This window comes from Rhinatrema bivittatum, chromosome 18 (genome assembly GCF_901001135.1).
Source record: "Rhinatrema bivittatum chromosome 18, aRhiBiv1.1, whole genome shotgun sequence".
NCBI classification, from domain to species: Eukaryota; Metazoa; Chordata; class Amphibia; order Gymnophiona; family Rhinatrematidae; genus Rhinatrema; species Rhinatrema bivittatum.
In genome coordinates, this window is record NC_042632.1 from 58233633 (window position 1) to 58258519 (window position 24887).

Consider the following 24887-nt stretch of genomic DNA (forward strand, 5'->3'; position numbering starts at 1 on the left):
ATTTTTTTCGTTTTTATTATGAGTTTTTGCCTCTAAGGCTAGCTTCTTTTTAGTGTTTGTGTGTGCCTTGATTTAAAACAAAACAAAAAACAGTTCTGTAGGCCATTCTGTACATTATTATAGTTATAATAATTATTATTAAACCATCTTATATTCTGCAATTTTCATAAGAACATAAGAACATGCCATACTGGGTCAGTCCAAGGGTCCATCAAGTCCAGCATCCTGTTTCCAACAGTGGCCAAGCCAGGTCACAAGAACCTGACAGGATCCCCAAAGGTCAACAGATTCCATGCTGCTTATCCCAGGGATGAGCAGTGGATTTCCCCAAGTTCACCTTAATAATGATTTGTAAACTTTTCTTCCAGGAATTGTCCAAACCTTTTTTTAAACTCAGCTATACTAACAGCTTTTACCACATCTTTCAACAACAAATTCCAGAGCTTAATTATGCGTTAAGTAAAAAGATATTTTCTACTATTTGATTTGAATGCATCGCCTATCAAAGTCATTGTATGTCCCCTAGTCTTTATATTTTTATATAGATTACATGAAAAGAGAAATATGAATTGAAAAGTTGGTTAGCTATTCAGGCTGCCGGGCAGCTCTCTCTATGTTCTGTAGGGGAGAGGGACCTGACGTCCCAGGGTATTAGGTGTACCTCAATCTTGCATGCCTCCTTGTATACACCTGCCTATCATCCTTTTCTCTTACCCCACTCAGCATCCTCTCTCTTCCATCCTCTCTCAGTAGAATCTTCTGCCTCTCCACATCATCTTCCCATCGTCCCCACTCAATCACTCCTTTTATCCACTTGTGCTGCCTTCTCTTAAAAGTGGGTAGGTGACCCTTGGAGGTTTTGCCACCTGCAAAACCTCCAAGGGTCACCCTAAGGGGCTGCCTGGTTCACCCAGTGGAAGACGTGACTCTGAGACTTGGTTCAGGAGTCACTGTGTGGGAGAGGGGTAAGGTCTTCACCTTGGACTGTCACCGTGCTGGCTGAGTTGGGAGGGGATGAAAGCTCGCGCTGCCAAACCTCAATAGAGGCCACAGGAGGAAGCCCCCTCCCAGGAGAAGCCGTGATTTGTGAAGGCAGCTGCTCCCAGAAGTCATCGGGGTGTGCTGAGAGCCGGGGAGACAGCGTTATAGATTAACTGCAAGACAGGATGGGGGCGGGAGGGTTGGCAGCTGCTCAGACTTTGGCCCCTGTGTCTGGATATAAAGCTCCTGCCTCGCCTCTCTCTTTTGCAGCGCAGCATGCATCGACCTGAACAGAGCCTGCCCGCACACCTGAAGGTAAAGAAAAGCTTTTGAAATAGCAATAATAATTTTTTATTTATATTTCAGCTTTCCTAGCACATCAAGCAGGTTATGTGCAAGTGCCATAAGCATTTCCCTATCACACTCATCTTAGCATTTATTAATATTTGAAAAGATCTTGCTGTTATATATTTGTGCATAAGTTATGGATAAAGTCAAGAGTTAGACAATGAGAATAGTAATGGAACAATTCAGTGAATAATGTCCATGTTATCCGGCTGCCTTTCTATTATCCAGTGCCTCACTTTACCCATTACAAACAGATCTTCAGCAGTGTGGTGCACACAGATGCTTTACAATCAGATATATTCCTGGGCAGGCAGTGTACATGCCTCCTTTTCTTCCTGCACAAAGCAGCCACGCAGGCTACCCACAGTCACAGAGCTGAAGAATGGGATTTCATGTCATCTCCAAGGACAGCATGACATGAATCTAGTCATTAAACTTTAATGGATGCGCACATTTTTTCCTCAACTAAGTTATCCCCAGAAATGACTCTGTGCAGCTAAAATTACCCACTCAAAAGTGGACTTAGCTGGGTAAAAACCCATTGAGGCACATACACCTCGATCTTGCCTGCTTAGTTCCTGACTACACTTCACTGCTCGCCAGGATAACTTAAACCTCTTCATATGTAATGAAAAGCATCAGGTACTGTGGGACTGCAAAGCAAACCCTGATTCTGCTCTGATGAAACTTAGATTCCACCTGGTGTAGGTGAGGACATTGTGGTCAGTGAACGTGGTCAAGCTGGGTTTAAAAAAGGTTTGGAGAAGTTTTGGAAGACAGGCACAGGAATCACCACCTCCAACTTCTGGAAATGAGTAACAGGGAAGGAATCTTCCAAATGCTTCCACGTGACCTGGCCTGGCCACTGTTGAGGCAGGATGCTGGACTAGAGGGACCATTGGTCTGATTCAGCCCAACACCTCCTAGGTGAAGAAAAGTTTCTACGAACCATCCTGGCCTTGAAGAAAACTAGATTCTGCTGACTGTGAGGTCTTCTGCAAGAGAAGAGCAATCGAATGACGAAGTTGCACAGGTACTCGTACGTGGTCTGGAAGAACCTACAAAGAAACATGGAATATGGGAGATAAGGACCTGCATTGATCTCTGGCTTTCCCTTCACTTCTTGGCATCTAAGGATCCCAGGTTTTCCTGAATCCTGTCACTGGTTTTACCTTCATCACCTCCACTGAAGACTGATCCATGCATCCACCACCCTCTCTGTGAAATCTTTCAATCTACAGTAAGTCTGAAAAACTCAAGAAATGCCCTAAAGTCTATCATAAAATATGTGAGGCCACACTAGTCTTTATAAATTGGAAATTTCAATACTGGATCAGAGTCTGAGAGTTAATGAAGGGGACATCTCTCCTCTCTTTTCCATCTGATGTGTGGAGTGGGTTTCCTGTTCCAAGGTCACCAATCGGGCACTGTACTACCATCTTTGAGAGGAAGACATGGATTTTCCTGGCTACAGTGGAGAGCTAAGGCACAATTGGAAGAGCTGAAAACATAAATCTTCTGTGGCTCTGTCACTGAGAGCTACATTTTCTTGTGCTTTCTGGATGTTAACATTTGGCTTCCTGTTTTACCTATTTTGTTCTGCTGAACTAACTGCTTTTTTTCTTCAGTAAACTTTGCTATTTTCTTTAGGAACACTTCTTTTAGTTTGTTTTTAAGAGACAGTGCGATCCCCTTGGCATTTACAGGCTAGCCTGTCCCCTGCAGCAGAGTTTGTACTCCAGAGCTGCACAGAGTTGGACAGTTCTCTGCAGCATCTGACGATGGCCTCTGGCAAAGGCAGGCTATAATAAATTGCCTGGTTAGATCCCAAGTTTTGCCTTGGGCAGTGGTAATTTCCTAAAAGTAAAGGTACTGGTCTTGGCCAGAGACAGCTGCAATGGGGGAAAGGTAGTTCCAGGTCGATAAACTGGTGTGAGCAGTGGCCTTGAGCGTCCAGCTCTTCCAGACAGGGCATTAACTGCCAGCACTCCTTGTCCATTGCAGAGGAACTTGATTAAGTAAAAAATATCCTCACCAGTCTACAGTGTAGTCTGAAGCGCTATGAGATATGTCTGCTGAGCTTATGATATTGCTTGTGTGCCCTTTACTCAGAGCAACTTTAAATCCTTCAAAAAAGAGCTGAAAACATGGTTATTCACGCAAACAGGCAAGGATGGCATTGGCTAACACCAATCAACAAATGTAATATAATTGCATCCCTTCATCGGACATGCAATTACCTGTCTTAAAGATAGAGCTATGAACACTTAATAGAATCTTGTAGAACACATAAAACACACCGAGCTCCCACCCATCTGCCCCTACCCTGGATAATGTGTAATGTTGATCACATCTTTCAATCATAGAGAGGAATTTTGTTTAGTCATTTGAGTTAATTTAATTTAAAATGTTTTCCCCTTCTTTTCTTGTTATTTTTCTTTTTTCAGCAGATCAGATTCTGTTAGATGTTATATTTTGGTGGTTTTATTTGTAACAAGGAATACGCGTGTCTTTCTCACGTTTGTCGAGTTCACACTTTGTTCTATGATGATGTAAACCAGAGTGAAGGCAGCTAGCTATACCTCGGTATAAAAAAAAGCGTAAATAAATAAATCTCTCTCTTGTAAGGTTGTCTTTTCTCATGTTGAACAGTTGCACAGCAACACGGCACATAAGGTCCACACTGCAAGGATCTATCCCAGCTGACTGCCCGGAGGAGACTGAAGTGACGCTTTACAAACTGTGATTCCTGCAAGTTTTGGAAATGAATGCTAAAGAGAAGGAGATAAGACCTGGCCTGGCCTCCTGCAAATTGCTCTAATGAGATGTGTCTTTTTGCCCCATTAGAGCTGTGCAAGGGTCGTTTTCTCTGGGGAGAGGCTGTTTGTTCCCTCCATGCCCAACAGAGAATTAGGAGGAGGAATGAGGAGGGTCACTCAGGTGGGCCCAGCCGGCTCTTCTCCAGACTGTGAGGGTATGTAGAAATCTTCCCACCCCCACCCTGACCCAGCAGATGCATTCGCCCCTCCCACTGTGATCTTTCCTCTGGGTAAAGGGTAACTTTAATATCCTGCAAGACCTGAAGGTTTGTAGAAAATGCTAAAGTGTTTAATAGCGCATTGAGCCCAGAAGCCTCTACATCCTTCTCCTTTCTGTCTCAGCTTTTCTGACTTAATGCTTGCATTAAACAAATCCACAATCTTAGCTTGGACATAATGAGTTTGTTTGGGAAGCAGGAAGCAGTCCAGCGACTGTTAATCAGCAATACTTCTTTCCATAGGTATAAATGGAGCCAGAGCCTACTCCTTACCAGCAGTGGCCCACCTGGATCTCGGTTACTTATGCTCTGGGTCACTAAGGAGGATTTCCGATAAGGTGAATGCTGTTCCCACAGGGCCATGGCAGAGCTCTAAAGCTGTCCTGGAGGATGCATGGGAAGCAGGTGAGAGAGCGGATCTGCAGTGTACCAAATCTCCTCGGAGTTCAATGCACACCCTTCTTATCTCCTTCATCCAGTCTGGTCCCTTCCTCGCAGGGTCTCTCTCACTCTCAGGCTGATGCAATGCAGTGCACTCAGCCGAGCACACTGGTTAACCTGTGCTTGGACGCATATCCACAATCGCTTATGCAATAAGGGAATTAGTGTGTCCAAAATCTGCCTCCAACCCCCTGCAAAGCTAATAGCACTTATCACACACTAATGCATGTTTATCAGGCTATTAGCTATTCTCCCCATCCAAAAAAAAAAAAAAAGTGCACCCAATCCACACATTTTTATGCTCAGAAATTAATCAAAAACGCTCACCACGGCACTTTTTGAAAGCAACTGTGCGAGAACGCTGAGTGTTTGGGAAAGTTGGGTTTTCTAGCGTCGTTGATGCTAGAAAACCCAACTTCAATAGTAAAAGCAATCTGAAGATGTGGAATCTCTGAAAAATGGGAGTGCCGTGGTGAGCTTTTTGATGATCATAAAAGAAATAAAGGTGAAACTGTGGAGACAATACGTTTGGTTTGTCTTAATGTGGAAAAAATAATATACTGTGAAAATTGAGTGTGGATACATTTGGGTGGAGGACATTTTGAAGATCTGTGTATTATGCTCCCCTGAAGAAGCCTATTGAATGGTGAAACATGTTGGGAGTATGGATTTGTGAAATAGAACTACAAAAGAAATACAATGTTGTAAAGAGGGAGTAAGACAACTGTATTGTTATATAGATTTTCTAAAAGAAACATGTTTTTAATAGCATGATTGTGTGTGTGAATGAGCTTTTATGGTGAATAGAAATTGAATGTTTTTTGAAGCTTTTTGATAAAATGTTTTGTAGACAATAATAAAATCTTTTCTAATGAATTTATATATCACTCTAAATGATATGTTGTGTTAGAGTGTGTAATATATTGTTTATATAGTTGCCATTTTTTTGGATTGGGTAGGATCTCGGCAGGAGCAGTAACCCAGTGTGTCTGCTTGTCACTCTCTCACAGAGACAGGAAGAAGGGGACAGATCTGGGCCTTGTGCAGCTCTCTCCTGAAGATCCCTCTACTCTTTGGATTTCTCTATCTCTTCATCTGCTCCCTGGATGTCCTGAGTTCTGCTTTCCAGCTGGCTGGAGGTAACCAACTTTTCTGTCACACCAAACCATTTTGGTGATAAAGTCTTGAGTCTATCTTGCTCTTTGTCATTTCTCTCTCTTAATTCTGTTTTCTGTCTCTGTTTCTCTCAGTTTATTTAAATTTGAAAAGCTTCAGTAGGATGACAACTTGTGCAAACATTATCAAAGTGAACCTAATTCAATAAAGTGAGCAGCCTGAAGAGGGTCTTAAGGTGGTAAACTGGGTTAGAAAGTGGCTGAGGATGGAAGAAATACCCCTCTGCTGATATTTTCATAACTGATATTGCAGAGGGGTCAAGAAGAAATGTTGCCACACTGATCAGGACAAACCAGATGTTGAAAATAAAATGAGAAGTGATCTAATAAAGAAAGAAAGATTTAATGCCAAAAAATGCAGAATTATGTAATTGGGATGCAGAAGCCCAAGGGAGCAGTGCTCGATAGGAGGTGAGAGATTGATCTGCCTCACCCGGTAGAGAAATCTCAAGAGTGATCAGATCTGATGATCTCAAGGTCGCAAAACAGTGCGACTCAGCCGTGACCAGAGCCAGAGGGATGCTGGGGGGCTAGGAAATAAAATGGGCTGCATACAGGTCATGGGTCAGACCTGTGTCCAATTCTGGAGGCAGTACTTCCAAACAAGAGAGACCAGAAAAAGGCTCCCAAAATGGTGCCGGTCTGCATCACATGCCCTATGAAATGAGAGTCAGAGGCCTATGTAATAAAACTCATGCAAAAAATAATTGGCATAGACTCACAAAAACGTTTCATAGTCCCATTAAAAGGACACTTAATGAGCAGCACAAAAAGATTGTGACATATAGTATGGTCACGCTATGATCATACAGCTTTATACAAAAACATAGAGGTCACTATTTAGTGCCACTTAGACAACTAAGTTGCTCTATCTGAAAATTCGGCCTCATTGATGGCCGCTGTTTAACCAGGGGCGGGATGGGATGTTCCAGGGAGGAGCCACTTACCTACCTAACAGCCAGAGAATTGCCAGTTTTCAGCATTATCCAGCTTAGAGAGCTGCATAAACCTATCTGGCCAGCTCTAAGATAGTCGAGTATATGCGGCAGCCACTGAGGGAGCAATGCAATACCATGTGCTAGCCGCTGCGCATGGCTTTGCACACGATTGGATGTACATTTTGGACGCATGTCCATAACCCCTGATCCAACACGGGGACTAGCGCGTACAAAATGCGCGTCGCTAATAGTTGTCATCACATGTAAATTCATGTAGATGAGGCTATTAGCTAATACTCAATGTGCCCTTATAACGTGGCAAATTTTATGCTAGCCCGGGGCTGGTGTAGAGGTCTGCCACACTCACGGGTGCATTGAAAAAAAGAAAGATCCCACTTTCTGTGATTCCTCCTAATAGTATCCTCGCGATACTAAGTAGGAGGAACCAAATAAAGCAGTATTTATTAAGAAAATTTCAGGCGTTCAGTATGCACACAAGATACACAATCCAGGCCGTGTACCTTGTGTGTGTGTCTGTGCTGGTAGCAGGAGAAAATGGACACTCGTAGATTGAGAGTCCATTTTCCTCACCCGCTGACAGCCACCTCTCCTGTGCGTCCGATGCCGAGCAGGCGCTAGGGATGCACATTTGTCCCTAGCGCCTCCTGTTTAACGCAAGGCCTCATTTAAATATTGTATTGCGTGCCCAGGAGAGGTGGCTGGTCACATGTTAGGAGCAAGAGTGATTCAACACTGAGCGCCCATTTTCTGCTCACTTTTATTGCATTGGCCCCTGAATATGTTGACCAAGTTAGCCAGATAAGTTTATCAGGATAACTTGTTCTGATGCAGCCAGATAAGTGTGAATATTGGAGGTAGCGGGATGTGTTATGCGATTAAGTTAAGTCCACCCTGGAATGCACTGGGAATGCCTCCAGTTTGCCCTGATACATTTTATCCGGTTACAGAGGCCTTAGGATTTGTCCGGCCAACTCAAACGTTACCTGGACAAACTCCTTTGAGCATGGACCTCACAGTGGATATCAGATGGTGTATGTCAATTGGTCTCTAGCCAAATGTTCTGTATTTGAGATTATTTCAACTGAAGAAATTGGTTTTTAGTAAAAAGCAGCTTTATATGACATATGGTGCTTGGATATCAATTATCTCTGTTCTTCAGAGATAGACACCAGTAGGCCCTGAAGTTTATCTTCCACCCAACAGAAAAAAACAAAGTTTGGATTGAGAAAATGGTGGTGGTGCAGGGGCTACACTTCTGTCTGACATTTCCTCCCTGATCTTCCCTTTTGATACAGGGAAGGCGGCCGGTGACATCTTTAAGGAGAGTGCCATCCTCTCCAACCCAGTGGCCGGCCTGGTGGTGGGCATCCTGGTAACAGTGCTCGTGCAGAGCTCCAGCACCTCAACGTCCATCATTGTCAGCATGGTCTCATCTGGCCGTGAGTGCCTGAGGGATACTAGGGGGTTTTACAGATTGGGTGAAGAGCCTGATGCTCAGCATGCTGTCTTGGACAGTGGCCAGTCTGGGTCATTTGGAAGAGCCCAGTAGATCCTAATGAAAAAGTCCATTTCCTATTGCTCAAATCCAGAAGTATGAAGTGAAGAAATCCAATTCTATCTGACTAATACTTGTTAATGGTCCTGTCCTCCAGAAACTTCTCCAGCTGTCCTACCAGCCTTAAACACAATCTCTGGCAATAAATACCATAGATTTGTTGCTGATTGACTAACAAAATACATTTTCAAATTTGATTTAAATCTGCTACTATTTAGTTTCATGGAATGTCTTCTGGTTTTAGTATTGTTTGATCCAGTAAATAACTTTTTCTTTTCAACTTTTTCTATGACCCTCACGATTTTATAAATCTCTATCATATCCCCTATCGTTTTTGTCTTCTCCAAGCTGAAGAGCCCTAACCTGAATAACCTCTCTTCCATGCCCTGTATCATTTTGGTTGTCTTTATCTAGTTCCACTCTGTTCTTTGAGATGTAGGGAACAGGACTGCATGCATTAATCAAGGTACACAGGCAATATCATGTTCTCTGTTTTATTCACCATTCCTTTCCAAGGAATTCTGAATATTCGTCATGCTTTTTTGACTTCTGCCACGTGGTGCACACTGAGCTGAGGATAACAACCTGGTGTGCAAAGGACTCCATGGTCCTTTTCCTGGGTGGTGACTCCCAATACAGAACCCTGCACTGTCAACCTGGAGCTGTGCTCTTTCCACATTAAATTTCCTCTGCCATTCAGATGCCCAGGCTCCTAATCTCACAAGGGCCTTCTGCAGTTTCTCATAATTCACTCTAGTTTTAATTACTTTGAATAATATTGTGTCATCTGCAAATGCGATCATCTCACTGGTTCTGGGCTGGTGCAAGGGTATTAGACGACTTAGATGAACCTTACAATCTTGTGTGTCCTCCCCACCTCCACACACAAAATATAAAATTATGCATTTCTAATATATTTTATTGACAATAGACATTCTGAGGTAAAAATATCACTTACAACATGTATATTATATTTACATGCACTGCTGAGGTGCAACCAGAAAACCCTGCAAAAAAAGATACTTGGATCCCATATGATATTAGGCCTATTGTAACGCATGTTGGGAGTGAGCTTGCTTCTCAAAAAGCCAAGAGTAAACTGAAATACAATTAAAATATAATAACAACCCCCCCCCCCCCCCCCCCACAAAACAGCCCTTGACTACATCCTCTGGCAAGACATTACACAGTTTAGTTGTGCATCAAGTGAAAAAAAATATTTCTACAATTTGTTTTAAATCTGTTCCCTGTAATTTCATGCAGCAGTGCTACTCACTGTCTGACAGAGACACCCGACTGCCCTCACTGAATCTCCATGGCATCCGCACACACCCGGATCACCAACCACTTTCATTGTATTGACAAATGGAAAATAAAACTGACAGGAATGCAGCTTCCATCAGAAGGAAGTCAGAGAGACGGAGGGCAACTTATTGGCAGACTCAGGTTCCAGGAAAGAGAGAGACGGACAGATGGGGAAATGCAGCTACAAAGACGGAGAGACAGGTTTCCCATGAATATTTTTGAATAGAGGAGAATCTCGGTTGCTGTTCTCACATTGTCTCTTTGCTTCCTCAGTCCTGGAAGTGCAATCTGCTATCCCCATCATCATGGGCTCCAACATCGGCACCTCTGTGACAAACACCATTGTGGCCCTCATGCAGGCTGCAGACCGGACTGAGTTTGAGCGGTGAGTAGCAGACTGCAGCTCAGGACAGACACAGACTGGGCTCCTGGGCATCTGAGCAGCTCTGGGTAAGTTCCTCTGACTTAAAATTGAGGAACCAAAAAAGGAGAACCCTAAAAAAAAAATTAAAAAAAAGTCTTGCCAGCAGTCGGGTTAGGAGAAGGGATGCTTGTGAAATGGAGCTTCCGTTTTCCTAACCCGCTGATGGTCACCTCTCCTGGACATCCGCTGCTGAGGAGGCACTAGGGACGCACAATTTCCCCTAACGCCCATTTAAATATTACATCGGGCGCCCCGGAGAGGTTCATCGGCGTGCGTTAGGAGAGCGGGTGTTAATCATGAGCACCTGTTTTCGGGTGCCGATATTGCATCGGCCTGAATTATGTACAATAGACCTCATGTTGTAAATCCTTCCCCTCACTGTCAAATTTCTTGGGCCACCTGACAACAGACAGCACCACTGGCGAGAAAGAGAAACAAAGACAAAAACAAAGGATTATTTTGTAAGTGAGCCTAAGACTGTGAATTTCTATGCAGATACAAAATAGCAAATTCCTTGTGTCCTATTTATATTGAGGAAACCCTGTAGCACAATGGCCCCAATTTTACAATATCTCACTCACTCAGAAACCACTCTGCAGCACTATAGCTTCACTTTCACAGAATCTCAGTCACACAGGAACCACTCTGCAGCACTATAGCTTCACTTTCACAGAATCTCAGTCACTCAGAAACCACTGTGCAGCACTATAGCTTCACTTTCACAGAATCTCAGTCACTCAGAAACCACTGTGCAGCACTATGGCTTCACTTTCACAGTATCTCAGTCACACAGAAACCACTGTGCAGCACTATAGCTTCACTTTCACAGAATCTCAGTCACTCAGAAACCACTGTGCAGCACTATGGCTTCACTTTCACAGAATCTCAGTCACTCAGAAACCACTGTGCAGCACTATGGCTTCACTTTCACAGAATCTCAGTCACTCAGAAACCACTGTGCAGCACTATAGCTTCACTTTCACAGAATCTCAGTCACTCAGAAACCACTGTGCAGCACTATGGCTTCACTTTCACAGAATCTCAGTCACTCAGAAACCACTGTGCAGCACTATAGCTTCACTTTCACAGTATCTCAGTCACTCAGAAACCACTGTGCAGCACTATGGCTGCACTTTCACAGTATCTCAGTCACTCAGAAACCACTGTGCAGCACTATAGCTTCACTTTCACAGTATCTCAGTCACTCAGAAACCACTGTGCAGCACAATGGCCCCAATTTTACAATATCTCACTCACTCAAAAACCACTCTGCAGCACTATAGCTTCACTTTCACAGAATCTCAGTCACACAGGAACCACTCTGCAGCACTATAGCTTCACTTTCACAGAATCTCAGTCACTCAGAAACCACTGTGCAGCACTATAGCTTCACTTTCACAGAATCTCAGTCACTCACAAACCACTGTGCAGCACTATGGCTTCACTTTCACAGAATCTCAGTCACTCAGAAACCACTGTGCAGCACTATAGCTTCACTTTCACAGAATCTCAGTCACTCAGAAACCACTATGCAGCACTATGGCCCCAATGTTACAATATCTCACTCACTCAAAAACCACTCTGCAGCACTATAGCTTCACTTTCACAGAATCTCAGTCACACAGGAACCACTGTGCAGCACTATGGCTGCACTTTCACAGTATCTCAGTCACTCAGAAACCACTGTGCAGCACTATAGCTTCACTTTCACAGAATCTCAGTCACACAGGAACCACTGTTCAGCACTATGGCTTCACTTTCACAGAATCTCACTCACTCAGAAACCACTTTGCAGCACTATGGCTGCACTTTCACAGTATCTCAGTCACTCAGAAACCACTGTGCAGCACTATAGCTTCACTTTCACAGAATTTCAGTCACACAGGAACCACTGTGCAGCACTATGGCTGCACTTTCACAGTATCTCACTCACTCAAAAACCACTCTGCAGCACTATAGCTTCACTTTCACAGAATCTCAGTCACACAGGAACCACTCTGCAGCACTATGGCTGCACTTTCACAGTATCTCAGTCATTCAGAAACCACTGTGCAGCACTATGGCTGCACTTTCACAGTATCTCAGTCACACAGGAACCAGTCTGTAGCACAATGGCTGCACTTTCACAGTATCTCAGTCACTCAGAAACCACTGTGCAGCACTATGGCTGCACTTTCACAGTATCTCAGTCACACAGGAACCACTGTGCAGCACTATGGCTGCACTTTCACAGTATCTCAGTCACACAGGAACCAGTCTGTAGCACAATGGCTACACTTTCACAGTATCTCACCAGGAAACACTGCAGTAGTATGGCTGCACTTTACTAGTATCCCATTCAGGAACCATCCTGCAGCACTATGGCTGCACTTATACAGTATCTCACTCATTTATAAACCAATCTGTAGCACTATGGCTGCACTTACACAACAGCTCACTCGCTCATATGTACCACTTGGCAGTACTATGAATACAGTTTCACAGTATCTCACCAGGAAACACTGTAGCATTATGGTTGCACTTTCACAGTATCTTACTCACTCAGGAACCACTATACAGCACTGTGGCTGCACTTTCACAATACATCACTCAATCAGGAACCACTCAGCAGCATTATGGATGCACTTTTACAGTATATAACTCTGAAAACATTATGCAGCACAATGGCTGATGTTTCACAGTATATCACTCAAGAAACACTGCAACACCATGGATGCACTTTCATAATATCTCACTCAGGAATCACTATGTAGCAAGATTGCTGCTCTTTCACAGCATCTCACTCAGAAAACACTGCAACATTATGGCTGCACCTTCACAGTATCTCACTCAGAAAACACGATGCTGCACTATGGCTGCACTTTCACAGTATCCCAATCAGGAAACACTGTGCAGCACTATGGCTACACTGTCACAGTATTTCACTCAGAAAACACTAAGCAGCACTATGGCTGCCTTTTCAGAGTATTTCACTCTGAAACACTATGCAGCACTGGCTGCACTTTCACAGTATCTCATTCAGAAAATACTGTACAGCACGATGGATGCTCTTTCACTGTATCTCACTCAGGAAACAATATGCAGCGCTATGGCTACACTATCATGGTATCTCACTCAGGATACACTGCAGCACGATGGCTACACCTTCACAGTATCTCACTCAGAAAGCACTATGCACCATGATGGCTGTAATCTCACAGTATTTCGTATTTCACTCAGGAAACACTCTGCACAGTATCTCACTCAGGAAACAGTATGATTAAGCACTATGGCTGCAATCTCACAGTATCTGATGACAACAATTTGTTCTCCATGAACCTGTTAAAACATAAGAATCAGGTTTCAGGTCCCTGCTTCTTGGAATGTCACTTCCTTGTGATGCAACTGTCAATGTTTTTTTCTCATGAAACACACGTGTTGGATACATTAAAAGAACTTGTTCTGTCCACCAAGATCTAGGGCAGCATTCACTGCATCCTAGCAATCAATATTGAAGGAAGGATTATGCTGTCTTTCTAGGGCTTTCGCTGGAGCAACAGTCCATGACTGTTTTAATTGGCTTTCTGTGCTTGTGCTTCTACCCCTGGAGGTAGCCACTGACTACTTGCACCGTGTCACCAAGATAGTGGTGGCCAGCTTTAAGATTCAGAGTGGCAAGGATGCTCCAGAACTGCTCAAAGTCATCACAGAGCCATTCACCAAACTCGTCATTCAGGTGGGTTTCCCCGAATATGCTGTAGTGAGAAGTGTGGGTGAAATGCTACAACGAAGAGTACAGAGGGCAGGAGAGAGGGAGATAATGTAGTATGAAGAAAGAGAAGTGCAGATTAAAGTCAAGGAAAAGCAAGAGAGAACATTGGCTGTAGAATGAGGTGGAGCGGAGGACTGGCAGGAGACGTGGGAGAGGGAAGATTGTGTTATGCTCAGATTTATTCAGGATTTAGTATGACATTTAAATACCCCTAAAATTTCCTCCAGGGAGGATGCGTAATCTAAAGAAATATTTTTTGGCATTAAATCTTAGTTGCCAGGCCCTGCACCATTCTTAGAGCTTTGCTAGATCCCTCCTCATGTTTTGCACACTTTCCCGGCTGTCTATCCTAGTGCAGATTTTGGTATCTTCTGCAAAAAGACAAACCTTTCCCGATAATCCTTCTGAAATGTCTCTTACAAAAATGTTGAAAAGAACTGGTCCAAGGACCAAAACCCTTGGGTACAACACTAGTAATACCGTACTCCTCAGAGTGAAGTCCATCTACCACTACTCTTTGTTTGTAACCCAGTCTCGTTAGCACCCGTACCAAGCAGGTTCAGTGTATTTATTAATTGCCCATGCAGAACTGAACCAAAGGCCTTACTGAAATCCAAGTCCTTTCCATCTAGCACACTCCCCTGATCAAAGAAATTGATCAGATTCACCTAATGAGTCCATCCTCTGGTAAAAGTAGTCCATGGTTCCCTACACCTTTAAGAGGGCAAACCTGAGGGGGCAGCAGCACTGCCCTTGGGCTAGACATGGTTTATAAAAAATATATACCACATACATCCTACATTCCTAGCACAAAGTTTACTTTTGGTAAGAACATAAGAACATAAGAAAATGCCATACTGGGTCAGACCAAGGGTCCATCAAGCCCAGCATCCTGTTTCCAACAGTGGCCAATCCAGGCCACAAGAACCTGGCAAGTACCCAAAAACTAAGTCTATTCCATGTAACCATTACTAATGGCAGTGGCTATTCTCTAAGTGAACTTAATAGCAGGTAATGGACTTCTCCTCCAAGAACTTATCCAATCCTTTTTTAAACACAGCTACACTAACTGCACTAACCACATCCTCTGGCAACAAATTCCAGAGTTTAATTGTGCGTTGAGTAAAAAAGAACTTTCTCCGATTAGTTTTAAATGTGCCCCATGCTAACTTCATGGAGTGTCCCCTAGTCCTTCTATTATCCGAAAGAGTAAATAACCGATTCACATCTACCTGTTCTAGACCTCTCATGATTTTAAACACCTCTATCATGTCCCCCCTCAGTCATCTCTTCTCCAAGCTGAAAAGTCCTAACCTCTTCAGCCTTTCCTCATAGGGGAATTGTTCCATTCCCCTTATCATTTTGGTTGCCCTTCTCTGTACCTTCTCCATCGCAATTATATCTTTTTTGAGATGCGGCGACCAGAATTGTACACAGTATTCAAGGTGCGGTCTCACCATGGAGCGATACAGAGGCATTATGACATTTTCCGTTTTATTCACCATTCCCTTTCTAATAATCCCCAACATTCTGTTTGCTTTTTTGACTGCCGCAGCACACTGTACCGACAATTTCAATGTGTTATCCACTATGACACCTAGATCTCTTTCTTGGGTTGTAGCACCTAATATGGAACCCAACATCGTGTAATTATAGCATGGGTTATTTTTCCCTATATGCATCACCTTGCACTTATCCACATTAAATTTTATCTGCCATTTGGATGCCCAATTTTCCAGTCTCACAAGGTCTTCCTGCAATTTATCACAATCTGCTTGTGATTTAACTACTCTGAACAATTTTGTGTCATCTGCAAATTTGATTATCTCACTCGTCGTATTTCTTTCCAGATCATTTATAAATATATTGAAAAGTAAGGGTCCCAATACAGATCCCTGAGGCACTCCACTGTCCACTCCCTTCCACTGAGAAAATTGTCCACTTAATCCTACTCTCTGTTTGCTGTTTCCTGGTAACCAATTATTCCCCCTGCTCTCAGCCCCCTCAGGACTGCCTAGCCTGGGTGGAAGTCTATTTCCATTAACCACAGAGAAAGAGAGAGGGAGTGTGAAAAACAGCAGAGTCCGAGAAGGGAGAAGGTGAAAAGATAGATACAGAAATGAAAAGGATGGGGCAAGGAGTGGGGTCCTTTCCCTCTTTTATGAATTCCTTTTCTCAGCTAATGACACAAAAATATTTTACCAATGTGAGGTCCTCCTTTTCTCTTCCAAGGCAGAGGTTACCCTGGAATGGGGCAGAGAGTCCTGAGGTTTGCTGGAATAAACCTAGAAGACAAGCAGGTGATAAAGCCACCCTAATGGAGGATCTCTGGCATCCCCAGGTGGCAGCCCACACTAAATAGAGGAAGAAAAGAAAGCCCTTCCAATCTGTAAATAAAACACTGAAAACGCGTTTAGCACTGCATAACCGGAGAAGCCACTTATCTGCCTATCTTTTACTGCCCAATTTGTGGGCAGGCAGTAGGCAGATCTGGGCAGTGCTATGTATCTGGGTAACTTTACTGCATAAATAGTGATATTCATTCTTATCCAGTTAAGTTAATCGGATAAGATATATCAGCCATTAAGCTGCTCTAACTTAGCCGGATTTAACTTATCCAGCTAAGTGGCATCTTGACCACGGATGTTCAGTGGCATAGCCGTGCCACTGAATATCCCTTGTAACTTAGCCGGATAAGTCATGTCCAGCTAAGTTACTGAAACAGCCAGCGCTGAATATTGACCTCAGTACAACTAGTTTATTGATCTTCTAAGCTTTTATAGTTTCATCAGACAATAGCTATGCACATACAAATTAAAAGAGACAACGCACCAGTTTTTCCCTTGCAAGGAAACTCTCCCTTCAGCTACTACTGAGGACTTCCTAGGGAAGTGAGAAAACAAACCCCATCATAAGTTAGGCAGAAAAAATAGTCAAATCCAAACCTGGACAAGGTATAAAAAAGGATACAAACTGCCTGAAAAGCCACGTCCAGGTCAAGTTCTGCAAGTGTAGGTTTTAGCACCAGGACTACCAAGCATCCTGGAGCTAGCCCTGACCCAAAGAGATCAGGGAACAAAATCCTCACCGACGGAAACTGGAAAATCCCCACCCAATGAATATTCACTAATGTGTGAAGTAAGGAAAAAACAGCTGCATAGCAACATCTGCCTCGGGGGTACACATGTAGCACAGATATTACTGGCACAAGCATAGTGCTCAGTGCCTCGGGGGCACACATGTAGCACAGATATTACTGGCACAAGCATAGTGCTCAGTGCCTCGGGGGCACACATGTAGCACAGATATTACTGGCACAAGCATAGTGCTCAATGCCTCGGGGGCACACATGTAGCACAGATATTACTGGCACAAGCATAGTGCTCAATGCCTCGGGGGCACACGTGTAGCACAGATATTACTGGCACAAGCATAGTGCTCAGTGCCTCGGGGGCACACGTGTAGCACAGATATTACTGGCACAAGCATAGTGCTCAATGCCTCGGGGGCACACATGTAGCACAGATATTACTGGCACAAGCATAGTGCTCAGTGCCTCGGGGGTACACATGTAGCACAGATATTACTGGCACAAGCATAGTGCTCAATGTCTCGGGGGTACACATGTAGCACAGATATTACTGGCACAAGCATAGTGCTCAATGCCTCGGGGGCACACATGTAGCACAGATATTACTGGCACAAGCATAGTGCTCAATGCCTCGGGGGCACACATGTAGCACAGATATTACTGGCACAAGCATAGTGCTCAATGCCTCGGGGGCACACATGTAGCACAGATATTACTGGCACAAGCATAGTGCTCAGTGCCTCGGGAGCACACATGTAGCACAGATATTACTGGCACAAGCATAGTGCTCAATGCCTCAGGGGCACACATGTAGCACAGATATTACTGGCACAAGCATAGTGCTCAGTGCCTCGGGGGCACACGTGTAGCACAGATATTACTGGCACAAGCATAGTGCTCAATGCCTCGGGGGTACACGTGTAGCACAGATATTACTGGCACAAGCATAGTGCTCAATGCCTCGGGGGTACACATGTAGCACAGATATTACTGGCACAAGCATAGTGCTCAGTGCCTCGGGGGCACACATGTAGCACAGATATTACTGGCACAAACATAGTGCTCAGTGCCTCGGGGGTACACATGTAGCACAGATATTACTGGCACAAGCATAGTGCTCAATGCCTCGGGGGCACACATGTAGCACAGATATTACTGGCACAAGCATAGTGCTCAGTGCCTCGGGAGCACACATGTAGCACAGATATTACTGGCACAAGCATAGTGCTCAATGCCTCGGGGGCACACATGTAGCACAGATATTACTGACACAAGCATAGTGCTCAATGCCTCAGGGGTACACGTGTAGCACAGATATTACTGGCACAAGCATAGTGCTCAATGCCTCGGGGGTACACGTGTAGCACAGATATTACTGGCACAAGCATAGTGCTCAATGCCTCGGGGGTACACGTGTAGCACAGATATTACTGACACAAGCATAGTGCTCAATATTACTGGCACAAGCATAGTGCTCAATGCCTCGGGGGCACACATGTAGCACAGATATTACTGACACAAGCATAGTGCTCAATATTACTGGCACAAGCATAGTGCTCAATGCCTCGGGGGCACACATGTAGCACAGATATTACTGGCACAAGCATAGTGCTCAATGCCTCGGGGGCACACATGTAGCACAGATATTACTGGCACAAGCATAGTGCTCAATGCCTCGGGGGCACACATGTAGCACAGATATTACTGGCACAAGCATAGTGCTCAATGCCTCGGGGGCACACATGTAGCACAGATATTACTGGCACAAGCATAGTGCTCAATGCCTCGGGGGCACACGTGTAGCACAGATATTACTGGCACAAGCATAGTGCTCAATGCCTCGGGGGCACACGTGTAGCACAGATATTACTGGCACAAGCATAGTGCTCAGTGCCTCGGGGGCACACACGTAGCACAGATATTACTGGCACAAGCATAGTGATCAATGCCTCGGGGGCACACATGTAGGACAGATATTACTGGCACAAGCATAGTGCTCAGTGGCTCGGGGGTACACATGTAGCACAGATATTACTGGCACAAGCATAGTGCTCAATGCCTCGGGGGCACACATGTAGCACAGATATTACTGGCACAAGCATAGTGCTCAATGCCTCGGGGGCACACATGTAGCACAGATATTACTGGCACAAGGATAGTGCTCAATGCCTCGGGGGCACACGTGTAGCACAGATATTACTGGCACAAGCATAGTGCTCAGTGCCTCGGGGACACACGTGTAGCACAGATATTACTGGCACAAGCATAGTGCTCAGTGCCTCGGGGGTACACACGTAGCACAGATATTACTGGCACAAGCATAGTGCTCAGTGCCTCGGGGGTACACACGTAGCACAGATATCAGTGCCTCGGGGGTACACATGTAGCACAGATATTACTGGCACAAGCATAGTGCTCAATGCCTCGGGGGCACACATGTAGCACAGATATTACTGGCACAAGCATAGTGCTCAATGCCTCGGGGGCACACATGTAGCACAGATATTACTGGCACAAGCATAGTGCTCAGTGCCTCGGGGGTACACATGTAGCACAGATATTACTGGCACAAGCATAGTGCTCAGTGGCTCGGGGGTACACATGTAGCACAGATATTACTGGCACAAGCATAGTGCTCAGTGCCTCGGGGGTACACATGTAGCACAGATATTACTGGCACAAGCATAGTGCTCAGTGCCTCGGGGGCACACATGTAGCACAGATATTACTGGCATAAGCATAGTGCTCAGTGCCTCGGGGGCACACATGTAGCACAGATATTACTGGCACAAGCATAGTGCTCAGTGCCTCGGGGTTACACATGTAGCACAGATATTACTGGCACAAGCATAGTGCTCAATGCCTCGGGGGCACACATGTAGCACAGATATTACTGGCACAAGCATAGTGCTCAATGCCTCGGGGGTACACATGTAGCACAGATATTACTGGCACAAGCATAGTGCTCAGTGCCTCGGGGGCACACATGTAGCACAGATATTACTGGCACAAACATAGTGCTCAGTGCCTTGGGGGTACACATGTAGCACAGATATTACTGGCACAAGCATAGTGCTCAATGCCTCGGGGGCACACATGTAGCACAGATATTACTGGCACAAGCATAGTGCTCAATGCCTCGGGGGCACACATGTAGCACAGATATTACTGGCACAAGCATAGTGCTCAGTGCCTCGGGGGCACACATGTAGCACAGATATTACTGGCACAAACATAGTGCTCAGTGCCTCGGGGGTACATATGTAGCACAGATATTACTGGCACAAGCATAGTGCTCAATGCCTCGGGGGCACACATGTAGCACAGATATTACTGGCACAAGCATAGTGCTCAATGCCTCGGGGGCACACATGTAGCACAGATATTACTGGCACAAGCATAGTGCTCAATGCCTCAGGGGCACACATGTAGCACAGATATTACTGGCATAAGCATAGTGCTCAATACCTCGGGGGCACACATGCAGCACAGATATTACTGGCATAAGCATAGTGCTCAATGCCTCGGGGACACACATGTAGCACAGATATTACTGGCACAAGCATAGTACTGATATTACAGGGTCTAAGACATGCAAAGCAGATATTTTCTGTACATTAAGAGATATGGCTTCTTATAAAGCTAACTGGCACATGTCAGAGTTAACTTGAACATGAAGGAATCATAAAATACAATAAATATATTACAAATATTTTTAATAAATTATTACAAAAGCTTTAAAAATATTCATAGTCAAAAATCAATCAGGATACAATGAAATACATACAGTGGTGTACCATCAACACTTAATCAGACAAGTACACTCTTAAAACCAGTATATATTCACACACAAAGAATTACTAGCAAATGCGTCACCCAAACAAAGTTCCTGTATACATATGTATGTTACAATGTATCATTCACATTGAAACAATGTATTGTTTCCAATTCACTGTTACAATGTTGTTAACAGCTAGACAACATGTATCCCAGAGTAATAAGGTTAGTAGTAAGGGTTGCTTAATTTCAATGGGCTAAGTCAGTAACTAGGAAGTGTCCAATCAAAAGCAAGAGAGAAATTTGTAAATCCTTGACAACTCTTCATATTCATGGACATGAATGTGCTGATGTGACTAATAAAACTGATGATGAAAAATGCTATCGTTATGCTTTGTTCTCTTACTATGTGATCACTATGCAGATGTATGTCAGGTGAGTCCCAGATGTATGTCAGGTGAATCTCTGCAGATGTATGTCAGATGAGTCCCATATGTATGTCAGGTGAGTCCCATATGTATGTCAGGTGAGTCCCAGATATATGTCAGGTGAGTCCCATATGTATGTCAGGTGAGTCCCAGATGTATGTCAGGTGAGTCCCAGATATATGTCAGGTGAGTCCCATATGTATGTCAGGTGAGTCCCAGATGTATGTCAGGTGAGTCCCAGATGTATGTCAGGTGAATCTCTGCAGATGTATGTCAGATGAGTCCCATATGTATGTCAGATGAATCCCAGATGTATGTCAGGTGAATCTCTGCAGATGTATGTCAGATGAGTCCCATATGTATGTCAGGTGAGTCCCAGATGTATGTCAGGTGAGTCCCAGATGTATGTCAGGTGAATCTCTGCAGATGTATGTCAGATGAGTCCCAGATGTATGTCAGATGAATCCCAGATGTATGTCAGGTGAATCTCTGCAGATGTATATCAGATGAGCACCATATATGTCAAATGAGTCCCTGACTCCATCTGGGACCCACCTGACATACATCTGGGACTCATCTGACATACATCTGGAACTCACCTGACATACATATGGGACTCATCTGACATATATCTGCAGAGATTCATCTGACATACATATGGGACTCACCTGACATATATCTGGGACTCACCTGACATACATATGGGACTCACCTGACATACATCTGCAGAGATTCACCTGACATACATCTGGGATTCATCTGACATACATATGGGACTCACCTGACATATATCTGGGACTCACCTGACATACATATGGGACTCACCTGACATACATCTGGGACTCATCTGACATACATATGGGACTCACCTGACATATATCTGGGACTCACCTGACATACATCTGGGACTCATCTGACATATATCTGGGACTCACCTGACATATATCTGGGACTCACCTGACATACATATGGGACTCATCTGACATACATCTGCAGAGATTCACCTGACATACATCTGGGACTCACCTGACATATATCTGGGACTCACCTGACATATATCTGGGACTCACCTGACATATATCTGGGACTCACCTGACATATATCTGGGACTCACCTGACATATATCTGGGACTCACCTGACATACATATGGGACTCATCTGACATACATATGGGACTCACCTGACATACATATGGGACTCATCTGACATACATCTGCAGAGATTCACCTGACATACATCTGGGACTCACCTGACATATATCTGCATAGTGATCACATAGTAAGAGAACAAAGCATAACGATAGCATTTTTCATCATCAGTTTTATTAGTCACATCAGCACATTCATGTCCATGAATATGAAGAGTTGTCAAGGATTTACAAATTTCTCTCTTGCTTTTGATTGGACACTTCCTAGTTATTGACTTAGCCCATTGAAATTAAGCAACCCTTACTACTAACCTTATTACTCTGGGATACATGTTGTCTAGCTGTTAACAACATTGTAACAGTGAATTGGAAACAATACATTGTTTCAATGTGAATGATACATTGTAACATACATATGTATACAGGAACTTTGTTTGGGTGATGCATTTGTTAGTAATTCTTTGTGTGTGAATATATACTGGTTTTAAGAGTGTACCTGTCTGATTAAGTGTTGATGGTACACCACTGTATGTATTTCATTGTATCCTGATTGATTTTGAACTACCTACAGATCTACGCCAAGAACCATGCCACAAGAAATTTAAACAGAACTTAAAAACATGGCTCTTCAAAAAAGCTTACAATTTATGAATCCTCTTCAAATAACCTACATTCCGTGAACTCTATCCATGTTGTTACTTATATCATATCATGACATTGTATAGAATAATTTCCCACTCCTCCTTTCAGTCTATATGCCATCTATTATTAACTTTAATATTGGTTACATTTATTTTAATATGTATACCCTTTTTTAATAGTATTAATCAATCTTCTAACATTGAATTACAAGAAATCACTAATTAGTATAAGTTACTCCCACACTGCTATTTTTATTTTGATATTCTAGATCCCACAGTTCTCTTCCCCCCATTGGAAGTATTGTTGAGTTTTATAGTGTATTAATCTAATGTTTTTATTACATTACTATGGTTCATAATCTTATTTTGCTATAATTTAATTTTATTGTAAAGCCTGTTGCTAATTTAATGTTCACTGTAAACCGAGGTGATGTTTGCTAACGAACCGCGGTATATAAAAAAAATCTTTAAATAAATAAATAAATATTTTTAAAGCTTTTGTAATTATCTATTAAAGATATTTGTAATATATTTATTGTATTTTATGATTCCATCATGTTCAAGATAATATTGCTTTTGGAATCTTGGTTTTCTACCTTTGTTGGTTTGTACCACATGTCAGAGTTATGCAATATCACGGAAGCAGGGCACTAGGCAATAAATTATATACAGGTACAATGACCCCTGACCCAAAGAGCTTACAATCTAAGTGAATATAGAACCTAGTAATACTAAATGATGGCAAATAGAGATCAAATTGACTCATCCAGACTCCCAGTTGAGATTTAAGGTAGATACATTTATAAATTCCCATATACAGCCCAGTACAACTCCTCATTCCACCTTTATCTTGCCTTTTCCTGATCTCTCTACTCTTTTCCCACCTCTGCCCTCCATACCCAAAACCTATTCCGGTGCTGGTCTCTACCACCTCATCTGGTTGCCCTTTTTAGGCCTTGTTATCTTCAGCTCTGATTCTTACAAGACTAATCCTTAATGCAATACCCAGATCCCCTTCTATGTCTCATTACCCTCCCAGTCATCAACATTAGTGAGGCTGTTGACCAAAAAAATGGAAAATGTTTGTGCTTTGGAAAGGCTCCTTCTTTTACCCTATGTTACGAAGCAGTGAGTTTTAAACTGGTGACCCTGGAAGGAAGAAGCCAGAGGGGATTAAGCAAAAACCACTGGGGATAAACAGTGACAATCTCAAAGTCCAAAGTCCAGAATGTCAGCAAGATTTGAACCTTGGTTTCCTAATTCCCAGTTCTTATTTTAACACCACACCCCTTATCCTTTAACCATTTCCATAAACTGCTGCAAAGCAGCGTGTTTTGCTGCTAAATGGCATGTGTTGTAGTCATTTTTCTTCCATATATCTACTTCCCAACCCCTGTGCAGATTTCTGAAGACCCCTTAGAGCTATTGATGTTGTGAGACTTAGGAGTGAAGAGAAACTGCAGTCCCTCTAGCGAGGGTGAGGCTGCAGGGGATCCTGACTTAGAGGAACTGCAGTCCCTCTAGCAAGGGTGAGGCTGCAGGGGATCCTGACTTAGAGGAACTGCAGTCCCTCTAGCGAGGGTGAGGCTGCAGGGGATCCTGACTTAGAGGAACTGCAGTCACTCTAGCGAGGGTGAGGCTGCAGGGGATCCTGACTTAGAGGAACTGCAGTCCCTCTAGCGAGGGTGAGGCTGCAGGGGATCCTGACTTAGAGGAACTGCAGTCCCTCTAGCGAGGGTGAGGCTGCAGGGGATCCTGACTTAGAGGAACTGCAGTCGCTCTAGCGAGGGTGAGGCTGCAGGGGATCCTGACTTAGAGGAACTGCAG

General features: G+C 43.8%; 1 protein-coding gene across 2 annotated transcripts in view; it reads left to right on the plus strand.

Annotated features, from left to right (window-relative positions):
* Window positions 1-1199: 1199 nt before the first annotated feature.
* SLC34A1 (solute carrier family 34 member 1) overlaps window positions 1200-24887 on the plus strand; it is a 46550-nt gene continuing 22862 nt past the window's right edge. For both annotated transcript variants that reach the window (XM_029583363.1, XM_029583364.1), the window contains exons 1-7: window positions 1200-1296; window positions 4177-4303; window positions 4610-4771; window positions 5818-5946; window positions 8237-8380; window positions 10075-10186; window positions 13745-13940. In XM_029583363.1, coding sequence (XP_029439223.1) covers window positions 1258-1296; window positions 4177-4303; window positions 4610-4771; window positions 5818-5946; window positions 8237-8380; window positions 10075-10186; window positions 13745-13940 — 909 coding nt within the window. In that variant the 5' untranslated portion in view covers window positions 1200-1257. The remainder of the gene's footprint in view (window positions 1297-4176; window positions 4304-4609; window positions 4772-5817; window positions 5947-8236; window positions 8381-10074; window positions 10187-13744; window positions 13941-24887) is intronic.